The 19,592-nt window shown below is 37.8% G+C and overlaps 1 protein-coding gene across 1 annotated transcript in view; it reads right to left on the bottom strand.

Moving 5' to 3' along the window:
• The window catches only part of LOC104542191 (sperm-associated antigen 17-like), a gene marked incomplete at both ends in the record, with an annotated part of 32,781 nt that extends 13,409 nt beyond the window's left edge, over positions 1–19,372 (bottom strand). Inside the window, 13 exons of the mRNA XM_010186413.1 lie at positions 1,477–1,590; positions 3,190–3,372; positions 3,755–3,882; positions 4,722–4,852; positions 5,908–6,035; positions 8,173–8,349; positions 10,136–10,290; positions 11,420–11,564; positions 11,862–12,079; positions 13,664–13,793; positions 14,255–14,625; positions 16,402–16,522; positions 19,164–19,372. Of these exons, the coding sequence (XP_010184715.1) occupies positions 1,477–1,590; positions 3,190–3,372; positions 3,755–3,882; positions 4,722–4,852; positions 5,908–6,035; positions 8,173–8,349; positions 10,136–10,290; positions 11,420–11,564; positions 11,862–12,079; positions 13,664–13,793; positions 14,255–14,625; positions 16,402–16,522; positions 19,164–19,372 (2,210 nt within the window). The remainder of the gene's footprint in view (positions 1–1,476; positions 1,591–3,189; positions 3,373–3,754; positions 3,883–4,721; positions 4,853–5,907; positions 6,036–8,172; positions 8,350–10,135; positions 10,291–11,419; positions 11,565–11,861; positions 12,080–13,663; positions 13,794–14,254; positions 14,626–16,401; positions 16,523–19,163) is intronic.
• Between the last annotated feature and the right edge of the window lie 220 nt (positions 19,373–19,592).

Genomic DNA, 19,592 nt, shown 5'->3' with positions numbered 1-19,592 from the left:
CTCTCAGTCAGGGAAAGACTGCAATAAAGAAGGAGTAACTGTGAACATGTGAGAAAGACCTCAAAACAACAGCATCCTGCTCAAAGGATTTCTATCCTAAACAAGTGTTATCTTGTTACCTCAGAACAAGACTACAAGAATGGAGGTAATTCAGTGTGTTAGAAAACATGAGTTGGTGAAAAAGGAAACTAAGTACAATTTCCTCGCTCTAAAGAGGTATTTGTTTTCTTATTCATGACTTACTTCATAGATAGCTTAATATTTCATATGGTTGTTGTTTATTCAATCAACTATTCCACTTCATTTTAAAACTGAAATCCTTCTGTGAAGGATTTGAACCAAATCTAAAACTCATAGACACAAGAAGTCAGATGGGAAATGTGTTAAGGAATTCGTAGGCTTCATTACTGAGGGGATCTCTTGTGGTTGGTTTACTGTAAAGTGTTTGAGGGGTAAGAGCCTCTAAGTTCTTTATTCTTATGCTGTCCCTGAAGGAGTTAACTGGAAACCAGAGTTCCTGTGACCAGGTAGTCTAGGTTGTAACAAAGCTAGGGAACAGTGGAGACTTGAGAGGAGTGTGATACTGATCCCTGACTCAAAGCAGGTCCACAGTGAGACTCTACTGCTCAGAAAAGAGTTGCCCAATGTGAAATTTCAAACATTTGAAAGCTCAGTAGATCATCTGGAAGTGAATATTTAAACTAACATTGCTAGATCTTAATTTTCAACTGTCAGATTTGAAATTCAGTATGTTTGTATTCACTACATGCATGTTACTTGATTGAATGGAAATAAAAGTATTTCCTAAATTAGACTAAAAAATGAAACTGTTCAATAACTACTGAAAATCTGGTGTGTGAATTCACATCGTGCAAGGCAACAAATTTAAAGGAAGCTGTAGGAAACAAATTATTTAAAGAACTGTGATAGAGCAAGCTGATCACTCTTTACAGAAGAAGTAAGCAGTGTTTCTCTCATTCATCCTAATTCATTCCACCCACTTCTGCTGCTTGAACTTTTCTAATTTTTTACCACTCATTCTACCACTAATCTCACTATTTCCTGACTGCTACCCCAAGCTCCTCTTCCTCTACTTACCCACCTTTACCATTACTTATTCCACTCACTTTTCTTTTCATGCTTTAATTATTTGTGCAAATCAGCAGAGTACATTTTCAAAAAAATATAAATGCTGCTCAGCAGTAATAACAATATTCCTCTAGGTTGTTTTTGGATTATCCCAAAAGCAGGGTTTAAACTCTTAGTATGGAGGTGGCTGTGGTTGAAATACAACTGAAATACAGCTGAATGCTGAGGATGGCTCTGCTTCACCATTAAACTCCAGCAGAACTGGCAGTGTACTATACCAGCACTCGCTATTTCATTAATGGATAATGATGTGTTTTAAGGCTGATACTTCCAATGCAATATAAGGGTTTCGTTGGAAAAAGCAGTTAAAAATTGCATTTTTCCCACCATAACCTGTTCAAGGAGACTCGCAGCATTCTCCTTTTCCTGTTCTGTTCTTGGTTCTTTTACATTCATCTCTTCCAGCTCATTTTCCTGCTTTAAAATATTGTCTATGTATTCCTGAGGGAACAATGAAAAAGAACAAGAAAGATGCAGATGTTATCTTTGCAGAGGTAGACAGTAACATATATAGAGCAAAGAGTTTGTAGAAGTAATGGACATATGTGCTGCTTCTCAATATCATAAAGGCCCTTTCTGTGAATTTGTGTGAGTGCGTTATATAAATATGTAAATGTTTGTATGGAGAAATAATTTTTAAAATCCCAGCAGGTCAAACTGAGGAGTACATGCTGAGAAGGCAGCAGGTGAAAGTTTACCAAGGACTAAGCAACTCTGAAGACTAGCAATACTGTTGAATCTACAAGATCAAATATACTAAGGACATCAAGAGCCTGCTGAATCTTATCAGGCCACTAGCACACATTAGCATCCACGTTGAACTGTGTGGCTTGGACCATACCCAACAGCTATGCAGATGCCCCTGGTCCATCAGTAGACAGACTCCCTGCTTCTGGGGAGACAGGTAGGTTTGGCCTCCCAACTGTTGCACCAGCCAGGCAAGTATAAGTGAACACACGAGAGTTTGAATAAACTATGTGAGTGAATAAAGGAATGTCTTGAGTAAATAGCTGCCATTAATAATAATCAATTATATTATTTCAGCTTAATGAATAAAAGGTGTTGTAACAAACATTGTTTGTGATCTGTATCTCCCTCCCATTTGATCTATTAGGGAAAATGAAATTTACAACATCATAATTGAAAAATTAGCTTCAGAAAAAATTCTGAAGCTCTGTTTTTAGATAGATGTTTACTTTGCCAGAATCACACTAAGTGCTACAGAAAAGAACATTTTTCTTTTCCCGCACTTCTTTATGCTTTAGAAGTTATTCTCTAATTGGTAAGTAATAATAAGTTTTGAACTCTAAAATCTCTTCTAAGAGTGTCTTCACAATGTGAATTAAATAAATCACTGTTTTATACCAATACTGAGGACTAGGATGCTGCTGACAAGTATCAACTGCAGAACTTTCAGATTCCATCTCAGAATACTTGTAACAAGGTGCAAGCTACACCTCATGTGTGAACGAGTCACTCATGAGAGATGGACACACACTTTGCCAGAAGGCTACATAGCTATTTGCTAGACATTGATAGAGTAACAGAACTCAGGAGCTGAACCTGGAAATGTTCTGTACTGATTTATGAAAACAAATACATAACCAAAACTAGAGTGTATTTCAGTGATGTGGTCACCTAGTTAACTGTAGAATTATGGTAGTTTAGAAATTCTTCTACGACTTTTTGAAGTTTTGAAGGCTTTGTGAAGGAAAACAGACCCTTATTGAGGTAAATGCAAAATAACAGATATTAATATTGACAGAAAGAAAACTATTTGTTAGTGTACTATCTGTCATGTGTACTGGACTGGATCCCACAATATTTGCACAGAAAAGCAGGTTCCACAAGAGATGAGTGAAAACAGTTGAACTGCTTCAGAAATATACTCTTCTTAGAGCACCTGTCTATGTATGAAATACTGATTGTTCTTCAAAAGTAGCAGAATTTTTGTCTCAGAGGTATACTGCAAATTCATGTCACCCAACTTGTCTGTTCTCTATTGCTCACTGGAAGAAAGAATAAATGTGACTGTACTACCTTAAGGGAAAGCTGCAGCTTTTCTCTTAGTTCATCATTGAGTGGCTGATACTGGAATAACTGACGGATTTGCAGCTTATTAGGACATTTTCGCACGGGTTCTGGCAAGCACGTCTGCTCTTCAGATCCAATGCAGAGACCTCTCCAGATACATGTTCTGACTGAGGGATCTGCAATCTTCCTCTGAACAGAGACAAGAACAATAGCAAGAGGTTACGTATATTAAACACAGATACTGGCAATGTGTGTCTCAACTGAAAAGCACATGCTCTCCTTACAGCATCTTAGGTCTAGAAGATAAAGTTAATAGATTCATGGGCACAATTTATCTATTTTAAAACTTCTTCATCTGGCAAGATGAATCCCCTTAAAATTACTATATCACCTTACTGAGAGTAGAAGAAGCCCAAGGTGACTATATTTTGCCCTGACACTGCCTGCCCCTTGCTTTGCCTGCTTAACAAACTAAACTTAACAATGTCACCTTGTTTAGAGTTCCAGTACCCCACCCTGTGACAAACACCTATTGCTTAAGCAGCAAAAGAATATTTTGAAACAATTGTACCTCAACAGGAGAAAATGTGTGCCGGGTCTTAGACTGAAGATTTGGAGGAACAATACTCTCTGGTTCTTTCTTCATTACCCAGGGAGAGGCTTCAGCCAAAGGGCGGAGGACAGTAATACTTAAAACATCTGGGTCAAAGACACATTTTGCTAAGAATCAGTTAAAATTCAAAAATGATGGACAAGTGTCTCAGATCTCCAGAAAAAAAATACTTACCTAAGTATAAAAACCCCTTATTATCAAGTGATAAAACTCCAAGTGAAAATGCAATACTTGTGGCTACACATAATATTGGATCACTGAGGTGATTACAGAATAGTTGGACAAGTTCAGTTTACTCAGACCATGTTTAACAACAGACTGCCTATGCTGCTTGCTTTGAGTCTTAGATAACAGTTATGTGGAGTATCCCAAACAAGCAAGTGCAGACCATTGACCTATGTTTACGGTATACTAATCTCAGAAGTACATCATATGCAGAACATGCAAAATTCTTCACTGTATTTTATACTTTGCAACCTGATCACTGGATGGATTCTATTAGAGATGATTTATTATATCTTTTTATTTTTCTGATTAATTTTAATGTCCTTCAAAACATTTTTCCAGTGTAACCCAAAAATCTACTTAATCTACTATTATCTGCCCCATAGGTGGCCTAGTCAACATCAGAGTATCATTGTCTCCATTGATAAATAGAGCTATACGATTAATGAAGACTGTGATACTGTGATATATTCAAAGTTTTTTGATGGTAAATACACAGAGAATCTATGCATTTGGTAATTGCTTTTGTTTGCATGTCTGAGAGTGGACAAAGATGTGCCAGTCTGTTCACTTATCCCTTCACAGTGTCATTCAGTTAATTCTCTGCTTCCCAGAGTATCCTACAAGCTCCTTCTTCCCCATGCTTCACTACCAGAAGTTCTATTTTCAGTTTGTCAGAAATGAAATAAAATTGTCCTACCTGGACATTCTTGGACAGGATCCTGCAAGATAGCAGCAGCAGGATCCCTACAGACTTCAGCAAGATAGTCGTGTACATCTCTGCTCCGCAGGATCTCAGTTCCAGAACCATCTGGGTAGATGGTGAAGAACCTACATAGCCAGCCACACACATTGGATCATATCAGATATAGGAGGCAAGGTGTTAGGCTGCCCTTCTGATCCCGGCTGCCGAGTGAGGAGCGGCCAGGGGCTGCCTTGTGCTGCACACAGACAGTTCCAGCCATCTCCAACAGACCCACTGCAGGACACGGCTGAGCCTCACAGCCAAGACGGTGGTGCAAAATGCTGCACAGGTAGTGACAAGTGAAGGAAAAAGTATGAGAAACAGCCCTGCAGACACCAACGTCGGGGAAGGAGAAGGGGGAAGAGGTGCTCCTGGTGCCAGAGCAGAGATTCCTCTGCAGCCTGTGAAGGAGAACATGGTGGAGCATGTATTCCCCTGCAGCCTGTGGACAGCTCCACACCAGTGCAGGTGGATATTTCCTGAAGGAACTGTAGCCAGTAGAGAGCCCATGCTGGAGCAGGCTTAACAAAAAGGACTGGAGCCCATAGGAAGGACCCACAATAAAGCAGGGGAAAAGTGTGAGGAGGAAGGAGCAGCAGAGAGGAGCTGTTATGGACTGATCGCAACCTCCCATTCGCTGTGCTGCTGGTCAGGAATAGGGCAGTGATGTTGAGCCAGAGAAGAAGAGGGGATGGGGAAAGGTGTTTTAGTTTTCATCTTTGTTCCTCACCATCCAATTCTATTTTAATTGCCAATAAATAAATTAATTTTCCCCAAGCTGAGTCTATTTTGCCTGTGACAGTAATTGGAAAGTGATCTCCCTATCTTTATCTTGGCCCATGGCTTTTTGCATCTTATTTTCCTGCCTTGTCCTGTTGAGGCCGGGGAGGGAGAGAGCTGGGTGGGTGTTTGGCAGCTGGCCAAGGTCAACCCACCACATTGATCAAATGCAATGGCTTTCAAATGGCATTATTTTCTAGATGACAAAAATGAAAATGTACTGTGATGACACGACAAGAAAACAGAACTCCATGATGATGACATCAAATGTGCAAATACAGAGTACTGAACAGAGAAAGCACAAATCTACAAACTCTGTACAAATACAGTATAGCAAAGAGAGAAATCCAGTGCAGTTTACCTGGGGACATGCTCATCGTAAGTGATAGGTTTGTTAACTTCTGGGAGCGCTGATGTTGAACTTCTCTCTTCCTTGTCATCAGAGCCAGTGCTAGGAACACACACAGATGTGCTGCCATCAGCCATGACCTATAACAGAAATTATATAAAATGACTTGAGGTACATGTTACATTTAAAACAGTAACCTGCTGCTGAACTGTAATATGACCAAGCCAAGTGAAAGAGACAGAAAAAACATATTTCAGGTTGAGCAACAGGAAAAAGAAATTAAGAAAGAAACAGAAAAGACAGTGAAAATAGCACACATTTCTAGAAAGACATGCCATATCATAAATGCTAATATCACATGCTAATACTAATAAATGCTCAAAGATGGTTAGTTGTCAGACAGGGCCATCCATGCTTATATTCCGTCTTCAACATATATCTGCAGGCATCAACAGGCAACTTCATGCAAAAATATTCACTTGCTGGTCAAATCAGGTAACTGTATATTCGGGTACTGATGTACCTCTGTGAGGTATATATGTATCTATGCATATATACCTACACACACAGATACAAATATATAGACATAATTATACATGTTATATATATTATGTCTACATGCTAATCTTAGTTAAAAATTGCAAAATACATACATGTATGCTCATATATCAGTGTATATATAAATATAAATGTTTTTGTATATCTATAAGTGTGTATATACATACAGGTGTGTGTGTATATATAGGTACATAGATGATTGTATAAATATACACTGCTATATAGACACATTTGTATACATGTTGATGTATGAAGAGATATAAATTATATATATGCATTATATATATTTATCTAACTACCTATAAAAAACTGGTGTATATATCATGGTGTATATATGCATGTATAAATATATACACATCTATGTACACATTGATATATGAAGAGATATAGATAGATATATAAGTATATATGTATAGAGGGGTACCTTTTTAGGCATTTATCCACTTTAAAAACATGGTCTTATATAATATGATAATACCGAGTAAATTTCTACAGTATTTAGTTCTTGTGGCTATTAACTTACATGCCATTAGTACACGCACACAAGGTATAATAATGCTTCTAACTCTTACTGTAGTCAGTTGAAGGACAGATACCTTTGGAAGACACAGTTTAAACCAGAGTCATTCAAAGGGTGGTCCATGGACTGAATCTGACACACCCAGTCCATGCCCATTTTGCTGTAGCCTCAGGTGTGACTAGGACAGCGGAAGAACCAGTCCTATTACACCTGTACCTGGTTGCCATCCCTACCAACCATTAATCTCATCTTGCTTACTACAGCCTCCCATGTCCCCTGTGACCACTGCTCCCACAATACCTTCAACTGCCCCACAGCCTCCTCAACCTCCTTCCTTTGTTCCCCAAGTATCAGCTGACAAAAAGCAGGACGTGCTGATGCTGATGCCAAGGAACTCCTGTGCTCCTTTGAATTGCATTGATTTTGTAAGAACTTGATATATTTGAAATTTCCACCCCTCTGTTGATCAGTTCAAAATTTGTTATGGAGAGATTAACAGATAGCATAGCTTTATATGAGGACTGTTTCTTCAGACTAGGAAACTAGGTTAAAAACTGTATTATAATGCATATGGCCAGTGGAACCTCAGTGCTCTTTCACAGGAATCTGGGAAAATGGTAATGATTACCATTGCAACAATAGGAAGTACACTCTATGGATGTCACATTTAGAATCTTTAATTAGAACCTTTAAATAGAAAACAGTATGTAGGTCACAGACATTTAAATGATGTTTCCTGAACTCAGAACTCCTAGCCTAAAAATAACTCTTACGTGTGAAAGGATCACAGCATAATCAGTACGACTTTGAAGACTGAATGATTCCTTTTACAACTATACTTGCCTTACCAGGCAGATTAGCTTGTTTCTATAGACCTTTTGAAAAGCCAACATCCTCTCTCATTTTTAATGCTCATTTGCAGAGATGATTTTTCACTACAAGACAAGTCATGCTAATTAAGGTAATTTTACAGGTGAGATAAACTAGAGATCATGTGTTTTATTTCAATCTCTCCAAAAAGAGAGAAATACCAAAAAAGGGAAACCTATCACATCCTCATTAACATTTCAGAAGACTGTTCCTTCTGGCTAGCTAGCCCACTTTAAGAAGTACTACGTGGCTTCAAGCTGACTTTAAGAGATGCTTAGAAGAGAAAATAACTTAAAATGTAGAAACTTGTTTCCTTCCATGTATTTTACCTTGAAAATATATCCTTTGGGATCCATCATCTCACAGATAGTGCTGGAAGTGTGTTTCATAATGTATCTCCCTGCTTGTTTTTCTTCTTTCCTGCTGATTAAATTGTAAACTTCGTGGGTATAAACTGCTGAGCAATCTTCATCAATGAAAAGAGAGCCTGTCTTGATGGGTAAAACCTATCACAGTAAGAAGGAAAGAGGTTCAGTCCTGAAAGGTGAAATCTTCAGTTTAGAGGTACCACAAAAATGAAGAACAGATGCAAATAAAGAGGAGAGCTCTCAGACCTTTACTACTGAGTCATTCAGTTTTGATGAACTAGAGGGAAGATGAGGTACAGGAGTTAGGCTAATATTAGTCTCTGTAATACTTTCTTTACCTCCAGGAAACTTAAGCTTGTGATTTAAATATACTATACAGTTGTGAGGAAATATCATAGAATATCTCAAATTGTAAGGGACCCATAAGAATCATCAATTCCAACTCTGCTCCTTACAGGACTACCTAAAACCAAACCATAACTCTAATGTCATCCAGACGCTTCTTAAATTCTGACAGACTTGGTGCTGTGACCACTTCCCTGAGGAGTCTGTTCCAGTGACCAATCACCCTCTCAATGAAGAGCCTTTTCCTAATGTCCAATCTGAACTTCCTCTGACACAACTTCATTCCATTTCCTCATGTCCTATCACTGGTCACCAGAGAGAGATCAGCGCATGTCCCTCTGCTGCCCTCCCCTAAGGAAGTTATTGACTGCAATGAGGTCACCCCTCAGCCTTCTTTTCTTTAAGCTGGACAAACCAAGTCACCTCAGCCACAACTCCTAAGTTTTGCCCTTGAGACCTTTCATCCTCTGGACACACCAATAGTTTGATGTACTTCTTATATTGAGGTGCCCAAAACTGCACACAATGCTTGAGATGGGGCTGCACCAGTGCAGCGTAGAGTGGGACAATCACTTCCCTCAACCAGGTACCTATGCTGTGCTTGATGCACCCCAGGACATGTTTGGCCCTTTTTCCTGCTAGGGCACCCTGCTGACTCATATCTAACTTGCCATCCACTCAAGCCTCTGCATTTTTTTCCATGGGGCTGCTCTCCAGCTTCTCGTCCTGCAATTTGTAAGTAAAACCAGGATTACCTCATCCCAGGTGAAGAAATCAGCCTTTGCACTTGTTAAATTTCATATGGTTGGTGATTGCCCAGCTCTTTAGTCTATCCAGATCTCTGTAAGGCCTCTTTGCCCTCGAGGGAGTCCACAGCTGCTCCTAGTTTAGTATCATTGTCAAACAAACTTAATGTACGTTCCATTCCTTCATCCAGATAATTTATAAAACCATTAAGGAGTACTGGCCCCAAAACTGTACCCTGGACAACCCCACTGGTGACTGGCCACCAGCCTGATGTAACTCCATTTACTGTAATTCTTTGAGCCTGACCTATCAGCCACCATACTGTAGACTTGTCTAACTGTGTGCTAGATGTTTGTCCAGAGGGATACTGTGAGAGATAGTATCAAAAGCTTTATCAAAATACAAAAAACTCCACATCTACTGGCTTCCCTTGGTCAACTAGATGGGTGAAACTGTCATAAAAGGAAATTAAGTTAGTTAGGCAGGACCTGCCCCTCCTGAACCCGTGGCTGGCTATGACCAATTACTGTATTGTTTCACAACTGTTTTTCAATTACTCCCAGAATAATCTTCTTCATAATTTTATCAAGTAGTGAAGTGAGATTGACTGGCATGTACTTACCAGGATCTTCCTTCTTACCCTCCTTGAAAACTGAGACATTTGCCAGCTTCTAATGTCTAAATATTGGCAGAGTACAAAAGGGATTGAATCATAAGATTTGTGAAGGCTAAAGAGAAGAGAGTTAAAATAGCCAAGGTGAGAGACACTGATGGCAGGGAACTTAGAACACAAAGGTACATTTCACTGTCACAAACAAAAATTAATTCGCACCTGATACGTTCCCTGAGGCTTTGTTATAATAGATGTCCCGTCTCCAAAGATAGTACAACAGGTACCCTCCTCACAATTTGTTACAACAGTAGCAAACTCGGGATTCTCTACTTGCACACATTTCACTTTCCTTGTGATGGCTTCCGAGGGTTCATCTAAGAATTAATACAGAAGAACTAGACAGGAGGTCATGAACCATAGAGAAGCCTTAGGATTCAATTTACTTTTTCTCTCATAAGGCTGGACCTTCATCTCCCCAGCAAAAGACCCTCAGACTTCATAACATCCTCTGTCACAATTTTATGTTAGGTAAACAATATGCAATCTCCAAGTTTTTGGACTGTGCACTTAAATATACGAAAATCCAACAGCAAAAAATGACTGAAACCATCTCTGGATGGTGAGGTCGGGAGAGTACTCTCAATTTATCGAGTACAATACTAACCATAATGATCTGGACATTTTTAACATAAAAGTTGGACCACTGAAATTTTTTATGCCTGTGATACAAGCTTTTGGATGTGAAGAAATTCCTTTTTCAGCAGCAGAAGTCAGGGAAAATTAATCAAACTGCCATGTTATTATGGACATTGCCTTCCCACTGAATAAATAAACAAACCAGTTCAAGATCGCTGCTTTGATGTTTAAAACCTCACAGGGAGGTGTTCCACAACTAGAACTTTCCACTGTGTTTGAACACAACAGTCTTGACACTCACACAGTAACTATACACTTCATATTAATTACAGAACCTATACAGCAACTGAACTAAGCATACAGGATATATTCCCAGCCAGAAGAAACACAATTAGTCCCACTTGTTTCAGGTGAATGTAGTTACACTTCTACTAGGTGTGGCATTTTTCACAGCCATATTCAATCAGATTTTGAATACCTCCAAGGTTGGTGAGTCTATGACCTCTGCAGAATATGACAGGCCCTGGTTCTTATACACCTATTCAGTTAAGACTCAATCAGTCTGCTTGTTGTATCAGGGTAGGTGGAGAGCAGGCAATGAACATATTAGAACTCAGGCACTGTAGTCTCATGGTGAAGGTGGGCCATATAAGCATATATATGGAAAGAAGGGAATTTGTTTTGTTTGCTACAATGTAATTTTTGCACTGAATACTGAGGAAAAATAGACCAAGCAGACAAACTAAGCCTAGGCTGCCCTAATTGATTTGTTATCTATGCTACTGATATGAGCCACCTTTGGTGTATTTTGACAATTGCCTGCTTCACAAGATACAGCAGAAATGAGTGCTCCCCTTTAGATTTTACCTGTTTTCTCACTATCCTCTGGTACAAAACAGTCTTCACAGTTTCGATAAAAAGTTGTGATCCTAGTACCATCAGCATGATCTACTACTCTGCTACCATCCAGCTTCTCAACAATTATCACATCATCTTCTCGTACAGTCATAACCTGAAAGAATGAAGGAGTATTCATTTATGTTAGCTCTGTAACATATGTAACAGGACTAACAGTAAAACAAGGCATTATGTACTGAAACTCTGATAAAGCTAGATTACTGCAACTTTATCTACTTTGGAGACCAAGGACTCACATTTTCTTCAAAATCTAAAGCTTTTGTATTAGTAACTGTGTAATAACACAGCCTGGAGGATTTATGTTCAAAGAACAAATCCTACAACTTACATGACAGTAGCCTTGCCTCTTAGTTTAGTAGACAGTGCTATAATCACACAGAAATAGTAATACCGTTCCATCAGCTGGGTCAGTTGCGTGATAGAATAAGAGTGGCTTCAGATCCATTCTCTTTCCTCCCTCAGTGCCCACTTGAATGCCTGATGGAGTTGTTGTTATCCAGGTTCCTGCCTGATTCTCCTTAGGTTGCTCAGAATTAACCAGATCCTGTTCAGTATTTTCAAACTCATTCTTGCTTGGGCGTGATACAATTTTTTTGTCACTGCCTTTTCCTGCAGTAAGAAAAACTTCTGTATCAGACTTGGTATTCTCTAAGGCAAAAGACAAAATCAATAAAGTGAATAGTTTCTGTGAGTATTGGTTTTGACAGAATTGAAAGAACTGTTTATCAGGCTAGAGGAAAATGACAAGGTGTGCTCTTGAGCTAATCTTATTTAATGTGTTCATTAATGACACAGAAAAAGTAAACAGTGTGCTAACGACATCTGATTATGACATAACTTTGGAAAGGACTAATGAAATGCAAATGAAAATTTGAATGGATTACAGAAAAAAAAGCATCCAAAACTGTTCCATGAGCTTGAAGATTAAAGTAATAGGAATTTGATACAGCCTATTAGAATGAAATCTAATGCAAAAAGAAATAAAAATAATTTACACTTCATACAAATTTGCAACTGCAGAAGAAAATAAAGACCTGGAGGTATCATTCCTACAGAATGACTACAAGTTATCAGTGTGAAAACATGGTGACAAGAAAGGCAAACAATCCTATGGTGTATCAGAAGAAAAGGGATGGAGATTCCATTGTGAAAGGTAATGGAGAGGTCTTATAAAGAATATGATAGAGAACTCTGGTCTGCCATATTCAAGAAAAGGAACTTAGACTAAGTGTATGCAAAAAACAACAGCATAGTCCAGAGAGGAGTCTAAAAGGCTTACAGCATATACATCCTAGCAATAAAAAAAAAAAAGCCAAAACAAGATGAAACTTTTCACTATAAATTTGTCAAGACTAAGCAGGGGAAAGGAAAGGTGTGTGTGGGAAAGTGATCATAAAGGATAAGGAATAAAGGATATACACTGGCCACGGACACTGAGACTGAAAATTAGGAGATGGTTTGCCAGGCAAGTTCTCAAACATCCTTCCAGTTACCCTAAGGAATATCCTAAGAACAAGGATTGGACTTGATGACTTGAAAGTCTCCTTTTTGAGAGACTTTTCTCTTTGGCAGCAACTTTTATTCAGATAATTCCAAGAAGTTATATGTTAATATTATGACAGGTCATAATTATTCTTTGCACTAAGTAGCACTGACAGTGATCTTAGACTACAGTCTGAGGTATGAAGTAAAGTTTTATTTGGTTCTTTCTTGGTCACAGAAAGTGATGTAAGAATGATTATACTGGGACAGATCACAGGTCCATACAACCAATTAATAATTACCAGTAGCAAGTGCCTTGGAATACATACAATGAGAAGGAAAAATACAGTAAGTCCTCTGTGAGAGAAGCATTTCTCAATACCAAGACTAAAAACTATGTAACACAAGTAAGGATTTGACACTACTGTAGTTACAAGGATTTATTTTAAAATACTTTGATTTTAATCACTCTGCTACCAATGCAGTTCTTACACACCTTTTTATTTATTAGAGTCCTAGCACGTTAGAAGAAAAAGAAATCTGGAGTAGGAGAGAAATTATTTGATACAAATGTAACAAATTAGCAACATGCAGAAACTGAGTTCAGATAAAAATGCATTTTCACACAATTTTCAGACTAAAGAAATACACCCTTCATTAAATATCATCAGCTCTGCTAACTTTAAATCTGTCCAAAACTGAAAATGTTACCTTTCTTAGTGCTGATCTCTGGTGAAGGCTCCAATTCCGGTAATGGTTGCACGTTATCTGGAATTGTAGGTGGTGGTAGAACAGGGCCAGAATCAGGACTGCTACTCACTGTGCCATCAGCAAACAAAATCTACAGCAACCAAGGACACACTAGAGGTTAAAACATCAATAGAAAGTCTCAAAAGAATGTGCCACAGGAATGTGTCACTAGAATATTGTGGATGATGGAGAGGAAAAAAGTAAAAGACTCTCAAAATGAAAACAAGAAATAAAGAAGCTATCTCAAAAAGAAAGGACTACTGATTGCTGAAGTTCACATATATAATTAATGAGGACTTTAGTAATAAATAGGCATTATAAAAGTAAACAGTAAAGAGAATTCTTTGACTATTTTAGTGGTCAAAGGCTGATGACTTTTTGGTAGCAGTGGCAATGCACCTATATCACCATACTGATTTGTATTCAGGTATTCCACATGTCTAGGACTGCTGTTAATTTTTTAGCCATCAGAAAGAAATCATGGCTATCTTACTGTAGCTGGTTTCTGAGATCCATCTAAACATATTCTACAACATGTTCTACAAAACATACCTTGGTTGATCCATCCATCATGTACTTTATGACAGTTCCTTGACCGGTGATGACTCTTGACACCTCTTGTTCTGTTTGCCTTGCCACAGATGTATATAGATGAGCGTTCTTTACCTTTTGGGGATAACTCTGCCTAACCAGAATTTCCAGAGTAGGCTGTTTGGCCTGTTCTCTTTCAGTGTCTTCATGCTTTATTTCATCTTCTGTAACCTCATGTTCCTTCTCTTCACTTTCCATAACTTCTTCCTCCTTTACTTCATTTGCTTTGGTCTCACTTTTCTCAATCTTCCCTTCCTTTGCTTCTGCTTTGGCCTCCCTTTTCTTTACCACCTCTTTCTCAGCTTCAGCTCCAGTGGCTCCACCTTTCAAACCTGAAAATAAGTTCTGAATTACTTAATACTGTGTAGTGCACATTCAAACAGTGCTAAACACCAGCATCATGATGTCCACAGAAGACATGAAACTTTCAGTGAGTAAGACTAACCCTCCTTGGCTTCCTCTGTAATTCACAGAGTAAGGGACAGACTCTGTTTTTCAGAAAACAATTCAAAGCAGTCATCTACTCAGAAACTCTCCGTTCTCCTGTGGAGGTGTCTGTCTTTCCAAATGAAAACAAGGGAAATTAGAAGATGGATTTATTATGGATTCTGAACTTTTGGAAGACTGACATTAGGTGAGGGGAATTTCCTAACTGCCCATAAAGGTGAAAAAAGTAACTGAGTTTCACAAAGTTTGAATTTGTATAGAAACTGAAGTTAGCTATTTTCTCTATTTGAACAAATAAGATTTTTAGATTAAATTAGGGCAGTGTATTGAGCGTACTAATGAGTATAAATTATGGTAGTTGTGCCAAGAGACTACATGTGTTTGTCCATAATTGCTCTGTTCACCTCAATTATTCAGCATTTCAACTCATACTCCTTGTCAAATAGTATTTTCACTTACTCAGTAGCTCAAATACAACCTGGGCTGGACAGATTTGTTGTATACAGGCATTAAATGACACCTGTAGGTAGCTGTTTTTAAAACTGACCAGATGACAATAGCAAAATTCACATTTGTCCGATTCAAAACCTAATGGTGTGACTACAAAAATCCAAGATTTACTACAGTTTACAGTGTGCAAAGATTGACCTTGTGTTGGTGTTAAAAAACACTGAGAAATGGAATCACTGCAGAATGATATCACACACAGAAACTTAAAAGTATCTATATAGCCTGTAGGTTTTCAGAAGGAAATTCAGCTATAAGGGTAGAGAGGCTTGTTACGACTGTCTTCTCTGTATGTACCAGATGGCATAAACCAATGGACTTAAGTGAAGAAATTCCTGTTTGAAACCGATCATATCTTTTAGAAAGGCAACAAAACCTGATTGTAAAATATCCAGTAGCAGAGAGTCCATCTCATCCTGGGTTAGTTTTGTTAATCATTCTTACTATTAAAAAATGAGTATAACTTAAAACTAGTATAAAGTACTACTTTTCAGCTTCAAGCCTCTGAAATTTGTAATACCTTTGTATATGGTGCTTATAAGCTATCACCAAAATTCTGTTTCCTTTCTACTTCCAGACTGGCACCAGTCACTCCTTTGACCTTTTCTTTGGTAATTAATTTGACATAAGCTCACTATAAGATACATCTTCCAATGCTTTAATCATCATTATTGTCACTCTTCCTTGAACCTTTCAAAATATGAACATCTTGTCTTGTGGAATTAAGAACAGTACATACGATTCCAAATGAGGTGCAGATAAAGGCAACATAACAATCTTCCTGTTATCACTCAAGTTTCCTCAATATATATGCATTGATGAATTGAATGTGCTCATTTTTCTTTAGTATTTCAATATACATGCATATTTAACTGATGATCCAACATGACTCCCAAGTGCTTTTTAGGGTTGCTGCCTCCCTGCCTCAAATCTGTTATGTCCAAGAACTTATAATTCTAGATTTTACATTTGTTTGAAATAAAACACACTATTTATGTTGCAAATACTATTAAATAGACATTATGACAGACTTAGCAATCTGAGACATTAAAAATTTATATTGTTATATCTAAAGATTAAAGCAGAAATAATTTTCTTCTGTAATTTTAATTTCTTTTAAAATTCCTTACTTTGCAGTGGCTCAGAATACTAACCTCCAAAACTTTCACCAATGAAAGTTAATACTAGTCCATTGGGACAAGAGACGTTCAAACTTGGGAAAGCAGGAGCATTTGACATCACTTGTGTCTGGGAAGTTGTTTCTTCCATTTCCACCTCAAGAATGAAACATGAATTAGTTTTATTCCACATTTTAAAAGAATGAAGAAAAAATGAGACTACAGATTTCAGTTGTAACAAAACCATTTCCCCATCAGTCAATGTTTCTAGACCTCTGATCTCTCTTGGTGATTTCCTTAGAACTCTCTAGTGTGGCCAGCATTTTTCTTGCAGTGCAGTATCCATAACTTGACACAATACTTCAACTGAGGCCTTACCAGCCCTGAATGAAAAATAACTTCACATATTTAACATGCTCTACTCTTGTTTATTCACCTCAATGTAGTCTTTGCCCTTCTCACAGCAAGATGGCATTGTTGACTTATGTATAGCTTATGATCCGCTGGAACTCTCAGACCTCTGTAGAACTATTATTGTTAGAACTGTCACTCATTCTGTTCATATATATTGATCATTTATATGTAACTGTAGAACCTAGCATTTATTCTTACTGAATTGCATCTTATTTTCCAGATAGTTCGCTTTGGATTTTAATCCTGTCCTCCAGAATATTTTTGCAGACTCACACAGCTGGGTGTTTGCACTAACATGGATACTCTCTTTCAGAGTTTTTATTAAAATACGAAAAATAGATGAAAGACATTGTAAATTAAATAGTAAAAAGGCTTTTGGAAGAAAAAGAGGAACTTAGATGTCCTGACATAATTTTAATGGTAGGGGAAGTTGTTTATGTAGGGTTCGTTTGTACCACACAATTGCTATATGTTACGCTGAGTGTTGTTTGGCAACTCCCTACATCACTTGCATAGCAAGAGTGATTTTGAGAGAAGTGGCCAAAGCAACTCGAGTACACAAAAGACCAATTTTTCAAGATATAGCTCTGAAAAAGAGACAATCAGATCTTTAGACCTGAAGTGGTGATTTTTTTTCAGGGCAGTGCCCTAGAAAGCAGTAACAAGAACTGAAGTAGAGTTTCATGAAATGGCTCTGGAATTGGAAGCCACTACAGTTGGATCGACTAGTGTTAATTTTCCATGGAGAAAGTCTGAGGAACAGGACAAAAGGGAAGACAGTGTAGAAAAAGATGGCAGATGTGGTACCACTCATGTTCCCTACGTAACACACATCATCCTGTGGAAGCAGCAGAACATAAAAGGGAGGAATAACTGGGTTAATGGAAAATAATTGTTCATGAAAATTATTATATGCAGTAGATCGGACTTAAAATTTGGCTAAAGGTGAGAATCAGGACATTTTATTAGCAGTTCTCACTGCATCATTGTAACAATACTTAATTAAAGATGGAACCAAGTAGGGAGGAAAATTAACACACCACTATATCATTTAAACTTTGTTTCAGTTAGTCTTGAAAGATAGTAAGAAACACACACAACAAGCACATTATCTCGAAATGTTACTGTTTGATCAGGTTAAAAGGGATAAGTTTTTTATCATAAATATCATTAAAGAATTTTCCCAGACAGTATATTTTAGATTTCTAGTGTTACACGAAACTGCTTACAGACCTCATTGCTTTGTGTTCTGATTACTCCTATTTTCAGAAGACTGTCCTTTCCTAAACTGAAGGTGGTAACTACATTGGCTCACAATAATCAAGTTAATTTCTGTCCTTCTCCTAGAGTTTGCTTGTATTTTAATTGTGTCCATTTCTGGGACACTGTTGGTTGGAGAAAACAGTGTAAAAAAGGAAAGATGTTAAATCATCTCAAACAGAAAACTCCTGCGTCCACTTCCACCATCCTGCTACTAATTCCTCTCATATTCCTTTGAGAACCTTTCCTGTTACTCATACCCTGGCTGATCTGTGAGAGCACTGGATCAAACAACCCTCCAGTGACTGCCTAAAATATTCTGTCAATAGTTAGCTAATGACCTGAAGTAAGCTAGATTAGGCATTTTGCAGCAGGGAACTGTGACCCATTTGTGAACAGATACAGCCTTCCCCACTCACACGTTTTTATGCAAAAAAAGCTTCTCATAGAGCTTTGTGGAAGATGTTCAAGATTAAATGCTATGCATTTCAGATACAGATGGTCCTGTAATTCCTGTATTATTCTGTGTTAAGAATTCCATAACAGAAATTCAGAATCTGCTTTTGAAAAGTCATCCATCCTTTCATAAGGACTGTCCTGTGATAGAACTACTTCAGCTACAGGCAAAAGTAACTTCCTCAAGTCCCTGCCTTGTGATCAGCTAGAAAGACGTAATTGCAGAGCAAGCTTTTGCAAAACTGTCTCAAATAATTTACTGGTTTGTTAGAATTTCCAATACAGGTTTTGGAAAGCAGAGAAACATTCTCCTACTTGGTTAACCTAAAAATTAGTTTCTAGAGCAGTTTTATTCACTGAGATATTAATAATATAAAATGTGTATCTGTAAAGCCAAAATTGACAAAAGTATGTGGACCATGGAAGACACACTGCTTTTCATCACAGAGTCATAAGGGCTAGCTTCATTAGCAGCTGCCAAAACCTACATCTGAGAATAACTGGAAGAGTAAAACATGTCCTTAAAAGCACCATAAACTGTTAGGAATTTGTTAAGACACAGCTTAAAGCCCTCTCAGAACCATCTATGTCTCTGTTATGTAAGTTTGTGTATTTGAATTTTTGTTTGTTACTTTTCTGTGTTCATTGGATAATATCTATTCTCCCACCTTTTCTTCTTCTTGCTTTACAAGGTCATCAGGTGTTGGAGGGCTTGTTTTGAGACTGCTTGCCTTTGTAGTTGGCAGAGATTTTCCTGATTTTTGTTTGACGGACTTATCTTTTTTTCCTGAAGCTGATGTAACAGGAGAAATTATGGTCGGAATATGAACAGAAGGGATGTTCAGAATTCTTGCTAAGACAGGATCTGTTTCATCATCTAAGGAAGGGAAAAGCATAGTTCTAATGCAATTAAGTTCCGTATATATAAATGGCCACATTTTATTTTTAACAAGATTTTGTACATTAAATTTTACTTTACAAATAATAACTTCAGTGGAGGAGTTTATTATATCAGACAGAAGGATTGAATATATGAAATTATTTAGAAAATCTTTCCACAGACTGACTGCTTGTCAGCCTATAAGGTACCTTGAAAC

The sequence above is a fragment of the Mesitornis unicolor genome, unplaced genomic scaffold, assembly GCF_000695765.1.
Source record: "Mesitornis unicolor isolate BGI_N332 unplaced genomic scaffold, ASM69576v1 scaffold16806, whole genome shotgun sequence".
Classification (NCBI taxonomy): Eukaryota; Metazoa; Chordata; class Aves; order Mesitornithiformes; family Mesitornithidae; genus Mesitornis; species Mesitornis unicolor.
Note: the sequence above shows the minus strand (reverse complement) of the source record. Positions and strands in the feature narration are given on the sequence as shown.